General features: G+C 41.6%; 1 protein-coding gene across 1 annotated transcript; it reads right to left on the minus strand.

Annotated features, from left to right (window-relative positions):
* Positions 1 to 1,918: 1,918 nt before the first annotated feature.
* On the minus strand, positions 1,919 to 7,821 carry LOC136686021 (ATP synthase F(0) complex subunit C2, mitochondrial-like). The gene is made up of 5 exons (XM_066659494.1): positions 7,716 to 7,821; positions 5,209 to 5,256; positions 5,022 to 5,099; positions 4,367 to 4,554; positions 1,919 to 2,260 (listed from the first exon to the last, which is right to left on the minus strand). Exons 2-5 carry the CDS (start codon positions 5,245 to 5,247, stop codon positions 2,146 to 2,148), a joined length of 420 nt encoding a protein of 139 aa, XP_066515591.1. The 5' UTR covers positions 5,248 to 5,256; positions 7,716 to 7,821; the 3' UTR covers positions 1,919 to 2,145.
* Positions 7,822 to 12,111: the final 4,290 nt, after the last annotated feature.

The raw sequence follows: 12,111 nt of genomic DNA on the forward strand, positions 1-12,111 counted from the left end.
AGGAGTGTGGTGTGTTCTTCCTGTGTCTGCGTGGATTTCCTCCGGGTGACTGTCTGTGAGGAGTGTGGTGTGTTCTCCCCGTGTCTGTGTGGGTTTCCTCCGGTCGACAGTCTGTGAGGAGTGTGGTGTGTTCTCCCTGTGTCTGCATGGGATTCCTCTGGGTGACTGTGTGAGGAGTGTGGTGTGTTCTTCCTGTGTCTGTGTGGATTTCCTCTGGGTGACCGTCTGTGAGTTCTCCCCGTGTCTGTGTGGGTTTCCTCCGGGTGACTGTCTGACGAGTGTGGTGTGTTCTCCCCGTGTCTGTGTGGGTTTCCTCCGGGTGACTGTCTGAGGAGTGTGGTGTGTTCTCGTGTCTGCATGGGATTCCTCTGGGTGACCGTCTGTGAGGAGTGTGGTGTGTTCTCCCCGTGTCTGCGTGGATTTCCTCCGGGTGACCGTCTGTGAGGAGTGTGGTGTGTTCTCCCCGTGTCTGTGTGGGTTTCCTCCGGGTGACAGTCTGTGAGGAGTGTGGTGTGTTCTCCCCGTGTCTGTGTGGGTTTCCTCCGGGTGACTGTCTGTGAGGAGTGTGGTGTGTTCTCCCCGTGTCTGTGTGGGTTTCCTCCGGGTGACAGTCTGTGAGGAGTGTGGTGTGTTCTCCCCGTGTCTGTGTGGGTTTCCTCCGGGTGACAGTCTGTGAGGAGTGTGGTGTGTTCTCCCCGTGTCTGTGTGGGTTTCCTCTGGGTGACAGTCTGTGAGGAGTGTGGTGTGTTCTCCCCGTGTCTGTGTGGGTTTCCTCCGGGTGACTGTCTGTGAGGAGTGTGGTGTGTTCTCCCCGTGTCTGTGTGGGTTTCCTCCGGGTGACTGTCTGTGAGGAGTGTGGTGTGTTCTCCCCGTGTCTGTGTGGGTTTCCTCCGGGTGACTGTCTGTGAGGAGTGTGGTGTGTTCTCCCCGTGTCTGTGTGGGTTTCCTCCGGGTGACTGTCTGTGAGGAGTGTGGTGTGTTCTCCCCGTGTCTGCGTGGGTTTCCTCTGGGTGACCGTCTGTGAGGAGTGTGGTGTGTTCTCCCCGTGTCTGTGTGGGTTTCTTCCGGGTGACCGTCTGTGAGGAGTGTGGTGTGTTCTCCCCGTGTCTGCTTGGGTTTCCTCTGGGTGACCGTCTGTGAGGACTGCGGTGTGTTCTCCCCGTCTCTGTATGGGTTTCCTCCGGGTGACCGTCTGTGAGGAGTGAGGTGTGTTTTCCCCGTGTCTGCGTGGGTTTCCTCTGGGTGCTTTGGTTTCCTCCCACAGTCCAAAAACACATGTTGGCAGGTGGATTGGCGATGCCAATCCTAAGTGTCCGAAGGTGTGAGTGTATGTGTGACTGTGTGTGTTGCCCTGTGAAGGACTGGCGCCCCCTCCAGGATGTGTTCCCACCTTGCGCCCAGTGATTCAGGGTAGGCTCTGGACCCACCGCGACCCTGAATTGGATAAGCGGTAAGATGAATGAATTAAATTAGCAGCATATCACCCAAAGGCAACCAAATTATATGAGTGTGTTGACCACAAATATCTTGTTGCAACAAGTTAGGTATTGGTTGAGTGGTTAAACCATGTACCCACTGACTTTAGCTCATAACAGGTGTGGTAACAGTGAACAAGACAATTTTTGCTTTTGAGAGAAAGTTAAAGAAAAAAAAAAATTACTAATAAAATGTAATTTAGTAAACTATATTGGAATCATTTCACAGTATTTTTTTAGGATTCCATTTTCCATCAACTCAAGGGAATCAAACTGTTGACTTTCCAGTCCCAAATCCACTTAACCCTTAGGCCCTTAACCCAAGGCTGCTCCTGACTGTAGAGAATTAATGTGTATTACTTACTGCAGATTTACTCATTAAAAAGTTAGATTTTTAAACCCACAACTGCCATGTCTACAAAAGAAGAGTCTTAGGCAAATAGTTATCCCAACCATTTATTCAGACAGACTGTCCAAACTGTAGTGAGATATTACATAAAACGTCGTGGGGAAGGGGAAAAAAAAAAAACAAACATCATAAGGTAGATTTTCTAGAAGTTTGTGTTTTTTGGAATGGCAATGCCACGGCCTCATGAGCTGCACATCAAATTTCACCCCTTTGGAGGGAGCTGACTGAGAAGAGAAGGGAAAAGACATGGCATCATCTAAATCACATGGCAAAGAGGATAAGGAATGCCACCATCAGACAGAAGAGCCCCATGGCCTCAGAGAGGGCAAAACCCAAAATGGCATAAGAGAAAAGCTGCTGCTTCAAGGAAGGATTCCTGTAGAGAAAAGAGAATAAAAATAAATATACAAAGGTCTGAAGACACTTCTATTTAGCACTATATTTAAAAAGTCTTCATTTCACTACAAATTGTAGACAACTGCACATGGCACAATTCCAAAATCCAGCAGGGCAGTCTACAGAAATCAGCAGCATCAAATATACAGTCTGTTTATTGTTCTTAACCAGCCCATAACATCTGAAATACATGTGAAAATGTAAAGATTAATGAGCTTAAATGTTACTCTTGATCACTGACAAAATACTAGTGGACAATGTTTATCCTTCTGCGCAATTCTCAAAGCACTAATTCATGTCTTTGTTGGTGATTTTATTTAGGGGGGTAACAGCCAAATATATTTCTTGAACTGGTTTCACTCAGGATTTTTAAAAACAATTTTGTTATCCTGTCTGCATTTCCACCAATTTAGATGTGAACCAAAATACATCATCAAGAGGAGGCATGGAAGGGTTGCTCAGCTTCATTCCCAAATTCAGTCCCAGCACCCAGAGTTTGTGGATGGTTAACCTACTGTTTGCAGCAGGTTCAGATTATGGTAATATGAACCATGTGCTGATGAGTTCTGTTAAGCTTAGAATATTTGAAAAGTGGTTCCTGAGCCGTCCTGCTGAGCTTTTGAAGTGAGAACAGCAAAGGAAAGTAGAGTAAAAGAAAACGTGCCACTACACAATGTTTTGAGGCTCAATTTCTGTAGTTTCTTTAGCTTGACACACCCACAGATGTCTGCCTAATCTAAACAGCCCTGTTCAGAATTACTGACTCCTGCTCCTGTTCTTTTAAATAAAGGAACCACATTTCAGTTTAGCGCAAGGTGCAGGAGTGATACTTAAAACAGAATGCCGTTATCGGGGAGACTCAGACAAGGTGGACCACAACTAGTGTCTGCACTTTACGATTCATCAAAATTTGTTTTGCCCTATTTTCAGACTTAAGCAGAACACTATTTGAGCATCTGGAGCCTACCATGTGTTAACGCACCACCCTTTAAGCCAGTTTGTTCACTCAGAATACATATTCTAGATAAAAGACTATGAAATTTATGGGGAGGTGATAAACACAGCACAAAAACTAAGGAAATTTGTATTTGATAGTTTTCTTTTTTTGTGACAATGCTTCTTGGAAACAAATCATATACCGTTGGAAAGCCTGTTATTTTCCTTTTTAAATGATGCCACATTTGTAAGGAACATGCATTTGTGGGATGAGCAGTAGAGCTGAGTGTGGGTTGCGCCCATAAAAATTTGCCAAATACTCTATCAATGCCAAACAGCTTATTGTGCCATTGACTCGTTTGGTGGGCTGGATGATTGAAGTTTGAAGAAACAGTATATTGGCAATTTAATTAATTTATTTAACAAACAGGAGCCTCAGTAGCGTGTGGAAGAACCATACACAGCCACAACAGCCTGGAAACTCCTCCTCATGCTGGTCACACACTGCTGTGGGATGGCATCCCATTCTTCAACCAGCATTTGTCACTAGTCAGCCAATGTGGTTGTGTTGGTCACCCTTGTACAAACAGCACGCCCAAGCTGAACCCACAAGTGTTCAAAGGGGTTGAGGCCAGGTTAGCTGGCAGGCCATTCCATCCTCTCCACTCCTAAATTAAAGAAGTCGTCTCTAATAAACCATTCTGTGGGGGTGAGCGTCCTCTTCATGGAAGATAGAGTTTCGTCCCAGACTGTGGAGATATGGGATTGCCACTGGTTGCAGACTTTCATTTTGATATCCCTCCAATGACGACTAGCCTCGTTTTTCCAGTGAGGGAGATGCCGCCCCACACCATCACAAAATAAACATGGGTGCAACCCACATACTCAGCTCTGCTGCTCATACCACAAATGCATGTTTCTTAAAAATGTGGCACCATTTAAAAGGGAAATTAACAGGCTTTCCAAAAGGTAAGATTTATTGCCATGAAGCATTGTTACAAAGAAATAATGTACCATACACAAATTTCCTTACTTTGTGCTATGTTTATTATTGTTTCCTAAACATGTTTTTGGTGCACCAATTTCAGATACAAGTCTCCCCCCCCCCCATCATCTGCCTTTTTCAGAAGTCCATTCCTTAAGAACATACCTGGCATAGCCAATGATGAGACTGCCAAACACTGTTCCAATTCCAGCTCCTGATCCAGCCACACCAACTGTAGCAGCACCAGCACCAATGAATTTGGCTGCAGTGTCAATGTCTCTGGACACAGCACTGGACTGGAAGCTCCGGCTCACAGTCAGGAGGGGCGTTTCACTCACAGGCAAGAGACACGCCTATAAGAAAGATGGGAGGAGGATTTATTTAAAAAACACACACCAACACCCATCTAAACCACCAAGTAACTTAGTTAAATGTGGGGCTTAACCAAAGGTTAAAAGATTTCTCAATCAGAATAGCCAGCCCCCCCGACACACACACACACATTTTGGTGGATGTTTGGCATCTCTCTTGATAAAACCAATATGTAAAAACAAAACGTATAAATAGACTATTCATATATGCATGTGTATTAGAACAAATACACCAGTTGTGGGTTAGAAAATAAAAAGATTTGTTTCACCAAGTTACAACTGATATACATTGTATGCCCTCTGATTTAACTTCTTTACCCTCAAGTGTTTAACACCAGTCTGGGTGACCCCAGCACACCCATTTAGGTTCTCTGTACACTTAGAGGTGAGGTTCCATTTTCCCTGTCTGAATCAGCCCTTGGAACAAAGTACACAGTACAAACACTTACCTGCTCAATTCTGGATTCAGGTCTGTTGAAGACGCACGCTGATACCGGCCGAGCAAGAACTCTGGAGCCACCACGCAGCTGAGAGAAACAACACCAACATAACAGTGAGATCTCACCTACTTTTCCCATAGGATCCATGCTTGTACATTATGAACATCTGTCTTTGACTGCTAGAAACAATACATACCACAGAGGGAGCAGTGACAAACTTAGCACAGGCATACATCTCTGAAGCCTACAGAGTTGGAAAAAAAGGTTATGAAAATGAAAAAGTAATTACAGAAATTGACTTTAGAAATTTGACAAATTGTAAAATGTCATGCCAAACCCTTACATTTATACCATTTAATTCAACTACATGACATAAGCAGACATGTAGCACTGATAGCTGCAGAGGTTCTAGTTCAATTTAAACACTGATAGTCAATATAAACAAAGCCTCTGCATCAAACCCTCCACACAAAGCAATTCCTGCTCTTGACCTTTGTAAAACACCTGGAAAAATGATAGTTAGAGTAGCTGGAAATTTATTTATTAATGCTTAAGGCTCAATATTAAACGTAATTTTTTGATTCATAGCACATGTGTTTTTCAACCTCTTAACAGACCATAAAGTTTAAAACAGCCTTTCTGTTGTTGCACAATTCAGACTTCTCTGTAACGAACCCCTTTTCATATTGGTGCTACTGATTATAAAATCATTTAAAAAAATTGCTTTATTTTATGTAAATGGATATGAACTGCTGCAGGCTCAACAGGCTGAGGTAGTGCTGGGCGATATGAGCGCAATTTCATGATTAACATTTTACCACGGTTACCATTAATGAACAATTATTCTGTTTTTGACCCTCAAAGTTCAGTGATGAGGCTTGCACTGTAAATATGCTCCAGTATTAATATGGGACATTTTTTCCTAATGCTGCGGGGAGCTTGTTCCTCATTTTTTCCCCCCCTCATTGTTTACATTTGACTTCTTTTTGTTCAATGTCGTCTTAATTATAGTCAAAGCACAGCATGTCCATGGTGCGAGCTGCTGGAGGCACTTGGGTTACATCCATGTGGCAGAAACATGTGACGACAGCTTGGGACATAACAATAAAAATAATCAATACAGGGGGTCCTTGACTTACGACGTTAATCCGTTCCTACGTCACGTGGTAAACCGATTTTCGGTGTAAGTCGGAACATACGTACATACTGTATGTAAATAACATACTGTAAGCACTTATCCTATCCTAACACCTATCCTCCTCGGTCCCGAGCCGCGTAACCGTGTATTCTTCCGCCGCGCACACCAAACACGAAGTTCACGTTACGACGTAAAACAAGTTGAAACAAGGCTTTATACAGTAAATGGGAGATGTGTCGTAACCACGAAACATCGTAACTGGGGACTGACGTAACCTGAGGACCTCCTGTATAGACAAGATTGTCGATTATAAGTTCTGAATGTTGATTTCGATTAATTTTCGATTACTTGCCCAGCCCTAGGCAGAGGCTGTTTTTTTTAGCAGCCTAATGACCATGTTGCAATGCTTCATTCCATTCCACACATCACAACAAAGACGCTTAAAATAATTTACATTTTTGATTTATATTTACATACATCCTATAGAGTCTGCAGCAATTAAGATGCTTTCATTTCCACAGAGGTTAAAAAAATATATATTTTAGCTCAGATTGTGTTGTGCATGGGACAAAACAGGGCAACCAATACTAACTTTTTACACACATCAGTCTTAAAAGGCACTGCAACAAAAACAGCCTCTGACTCTAAATGTTAGAGAGACTGGATGATGCAAAGTTAAAATAATAAAGGTTTAAACTCAGAGCACCAGCTCCTAATATCTGTGGACACCGACATTACAGGATAAAATCCATTTGGAATAATTAGCAGTAAAGTAATGTAAGTTACTCCCAGCGTCTGTTAGTGATCCAATTAACGGTCACTGGGATTCCGTGAACTCGAGGCGCCCTTGGCGACAATAAACCTGACTGATATTCAGGAGAAGGTTACTGCAACGAGTATGAACAATGAAAACAGGTAAAAATACTGACTCAATTAGCAGAATAATTTTTAATATGATAATAACAATAACTAAAAATAAGAGCACATTAAACTACCGTAAAAAGAAGCCATGGTTATTTAAGACAACTGTACCACATCACAGAGCTACAGGCTAGTCGTCTGCAAGACGGACGTTCAAGTTAAAAGCCACGAGTGAAGGTCACCAATAAACACATTTAATTAAATTAGAGTGGGAAAAACTAATGTCCAAGCTGCTTAGTAAAACAACGGTTAACAGAAATATATATAAAACCCTGCCGTGCCCTTGAGAAACTTCATGTCCTGAAGTGCCCAGCCTTTCCAGTAGGCCCTGAAATCTTAACGGCAAGTCAGACATTTTGCATGAGTCAATGGAGACAGTGAAAGCCGGTCACTGTGCATAAAACCTGCGAATAAACACGTTTATTTAGATACAGACACCCAGGCGGTGAAATACACTGATTTTGTCCTTTACTTCTTACGCCCTGTTCTTAGTGAATGGCCGCTTCCACCTCACAGGACTAATAGCCTTTCTCTGCACTTCACAGACAGCGAAATAAATTCACTCTGGACTGTTTACTTGCCAAAAGCTTTACAAACACTTCCCTCTGAAATAAAAGTAACACTTACACCCGCGTCTCACTCACCTAGTTGATATAGACAGAACCGGGGAACTAAGAACAAGCTTGGCGCTATAGTCAATGAGTACCGTGTAAAGCTGTCACCTTGTCATTTATAAGCTTATGAATCACGTCCTCAGCGGCCATTGGATCAGAGCACACAGTCTCCAGCTGTGATTGGCTACGTCCGATGGCAATCCCAAGTTTTGAAACCAATAACATACCGAATAAGGAGCTTTGCGCATGCTGATTGGTTTAAAGTCCTACATAGGGCAGGATCTTTCAAAAATTCCCTTTCTAATTGGATGACATTGCCGGGAAGTTTCAGAAGCGTATATGGTGTCCCTTGCGGCCATTGGACGTGCTAACGGAAGTTCTGCCCATTGGAAAAATGGAGGGAATTGTGCAATACACTATCCACTGCGATAGGGGGAGACAATCACCTGTGCTCTGTCTGAGAGGAACGGAGAAAAATAAATGGAGGTTGATGAATTTATATATAATTTATAAACAGATATTTGAGCAATGCAAGTCTTAAGAAAGAAAATAGTAATAAACTCATCCTTAAAAATTAAAATATTTTAAATATATATACTGTATATATGGGTATACGATAGAAATATGGGAAAAAATTAAATAATTAAAGAATTAACAAAAGAACATTGAAAATATGGTTATGATCTTGCCTTCATCACATACTCCAGTTGCTCCTTGGTGGCTCAGGGATTTTAAGTGTTTTATTCTCATTATATAGTTTTTTAATGTGTTTTATTGTAACTGATATTCAGGGTTTAGCATAAAATAATTTATGTTATGTTAGCCATACTTTCACATTTACCTTTGTTTTACTTATGTTTAACATTGGGAAAAAGATTGCAAGCCCATACAATGTGTACAGATATTCTAGAGTGTGCTTTCCTCCTTGTTGACTGTAATTACATTATAAAAATATTTACTAACAAAAAATATATATTTTTTACTTTTATCACCTTTTATTTATGAATAAAATACATGAATTATTGTCTATATTCAGCATAGTCTGCAATATAATGTAATGGAATGTAAGATTTCCTTACATCAGCTTTGTGTAATAGGCCTTCTATCAAAGAGAATTAGCCTTATTAGTCCTCAATGGACTGTGTGTATTGAAGTGTCCTTATTGTGGGGCACACTCTTAACACACTTTTCATGTTATACACATACATGCCTTTGTGTACTATGAACTCTCCCTCTCCTCATAAGCGTCTGTTGTTGTCAGGAGTTCCCTGTCAGTCTCCAAGTACGTCATTCTCTATATCATTTTAACTGCCTGTCCAAACACTGGCCTCTCTAAGCCTGAATAAATCTTCGAAAAATCTTTCCTGTCGGAGCTCCTGTTCCAGTTTAAAAGGGCACAAAGGAAAACAGAAACCATTTTTCTGTGCGTAATGTGTCCTGGGTTAAGGCAAAGAGACACAAAGGTATGCCCTCAGCACTGAATATCATGGCTACTTTTCCAAGTTACAAGCAATTAACAAAATAAATACTAAACAAATACACTACATGCTGTAAACACCCCAAAAACCCTAAAAAATAATTATATATATATTTATATATTTCATATCACAGCAGCTGTTCTTTACACAATGTTGCCACATTGTGTGATATCACAGTGGACTTCAGTAAACAACCTTGGACAGCAAAGTAGTGTCTTCTCCACAAGGGGGTGCTAAAATTATATAATGCTCTTTAAGAGCAGTGTTTGATATGATGTTTGCAGTGTCTTTATTTTAGATGTTAGGCACCTCATGAAAATGGTTTGTATCACGCACTCACTCACGATAAATAACTCAATGTTTTCTTGTTTTGCATTTCTCACTATTTTACCATGAATAAGATTAAAAAATGAGTGTAAGTTCACTAGTCATTTTGAACAGTGTATACATTGGCTATATTTACAATGTAAACAATGTGAATATTGATTCCTATCACCCACTGTGAACAAGTAATTGAATTACCCCTCATTTATTGCAGTTCGCAGACGTTCTATTAAAAATAGGTGGAATACCACTTTAACAACCTAAAGCAAGTGTGTGATGATTTAGACATGTGGTTTGTAAGATGGGAACTAGTGGCTATAAACGTCCATTACTGTTAGCCAAACAGCACACTTCAAACATGAAGCATGTCTCAGTTGGCTGTCAACAACTAAAGTGTTAGCTTAGTTGATGTATTCACAGGATTCTTATGAACGCTTCTCATAGTCCATTGCTTATGTGTTGCCAAGCCCCCTAAAGAAGCCCAGCTTCTCACAGTGCAAATTCCTTCAGAACATAATGAACAGGGCTTAATGTAGGTGACCTGTCATGGACTTTGATACAAAATGAGTTAGAACACATCACTCAAGTAAATGTCTTTTTACTCACACGAGCCGGACAAATAAACATGATTTATCCTCACTGGGCCAGGTTGGGCTTTGAAGTCATTAGATACAGTTAACCATTCATCAAAGGTGTCCAGCCAGCGGCGAAATGCTCTCGGTCACATGTGGACCCAAAGAGAGGAGCAGAGGAACCGCAGAGGACCTTCTGCTCCACCAGAGAATGGATTCCCTACCCGAACAAATGCACAATGATTTCCTGTGGGCTCTGAGGCCATGTTTATTTAATGCTGGGGTATTATTAAAAAAAGAGCACATTACATTTCGACCATCATTGAAGTATAATGTAGAAACAAAATTGCTGCCCTATATCTTTATGCTTTAATGCAATCTACAGTGGAATACAACCCTAAAGAATTTCTATAGACAGAAATATATGACTCAGAAATTTAACTGCGATGAAGAAATACTAATAAATAAAAAAACATTGAGGGAAAATTACAAATAAATAAAAAAAACAGCTATGTTTTTAGACTGGAGCTTCTCTTTTAAACTATAACGCTGATTTGAGGTTCTTTAGATTTATGCAGTGCAGGACTGGTCTCTCTCAGCAGGAGGCAGATTTGATAAGTTTTATAGTTGACAGAGGCAATAAATTATCAGGCTTTAAAGAGCTGAAACAGGCAAGATTCTCTCTCAGCTGGAGTAGGGGCCAGTACGGTAATGCACCAGATTGTACTTGTCTATTCATAACAAATAAAGCATTAAAGAAAAAAAAATCTTCATCAACAAACTGGACAATGCTTGATGAATGTCATAATTTGATTTGATTTTTTATGTAGAACCTTCCTAGACATCCAATGATGCTTTACATACATTGCATTTAACAGTCAGTCAACACACTACAGAGTAAATGCAGCTTAATGTGCACAACCAGGAACGACCACCCACCTGGAGGACTGCGTCAGGCACTAGAGGGTTAACCCAGGATAGAGTACCAATCCGTATTTGGGCATAGACATGTACAGACATTCATTCAAACACACCCACCCGCCCTACACTGCAAGCCGGGTTTGAGGCAAGTGACTGCCTTAAAATATTTAAGTAATGAATACTGGAGAAAATGAATTGATTTGAGTAAAATTAACTTAAACTACAAATAAATTTGAAGTGAACATTTGAGTTAAATCTACTAAAATCTGAATAGTTTATACTGAAAATCTGCTGTATAATCAACAAAACTGACAGGTTAATTCAGATCAACATCTTAGGTTTTCTGTAATTACAAAATGAATTTTAAAAAAGCTTTTTTTTTAAAAATGTTCACCTTTATTTAGCGGCAGGGTGGTGAAGCAGGTAGTGTCGCAGTCACATAGCTCCAGGGACCTGGAGGTTGTGGGTTCGATTCCCGCTCCGGGTGACTGTCTGTGAGGAGTGTGGTGTGTTCTCTCTGTGTCTGCGTGGGTTTCCTCCGGGTGACTGTCTGTGAGGAGTGTGGTGTGTTCTCCCTGTGTCTGCGTGGGTTTCCTCCGGGTGACTGTCTGTGAGGAGTGTGGTGTGTTCTCCCTGTGTCTGTGTGGGTTTCCTCCGGGTGACTGTCTGTGAGGAGTGTGGTGTGTTCTCTCTGTGTCTGCGTGGTTTTCCTCCGGGTGACTGTCTGTGAGGAGTGTGGTGTGTTCTCCCTGTGTCTGCGTGGGTTTCCTCCGGGTGACTGTCTGTGAGGAGTGTGTTGTGTTCTCCCTGTGTCTGCGTGGGTTTCCTCCGGGTGCTCCGGTTTCCTCCCACGGTCCAAATACACACGTTGGTAGGTGGATTGGCGACTCAAAAGTGTCCGTAGGTGTGAGTGAATGTGTGTGTGTCTGTGTTGCCCTGTAAACGACTGGCGCCCCCTCTAGAGTGTATTCCTGCCTTGCGCCCAGTGATTCCGAGTAGGCTCTGGACCCACCGCGACCCCGAACTGGATAAGTGCTTACTGATAATGAATGAATGAATGACCTTTATTTAATATTTTCCCATCAAAAATGAACTCGAAGTGCATTAAAAAATGTTTTATTTAAAATTACA

The sequence above is a fragment of the Hoplias malabaricus genome, unplaced genomic scaffold (assembly GCF_029633855.1).
Source record: "Hoplias malabaricus isolate fHopMal1 unplaced genomic scaffold, fHopMal1.hap1 H_2, whole genome shotgun sequence".
In the NCBI taxonomy this organism is placed as follows: domain Eukaryota; kingdom Metazoa; phylum Chordata; class Actinopteri; order Characiformes; family Erythrinidae; genus Hoplias; species Hoplias malabaricus.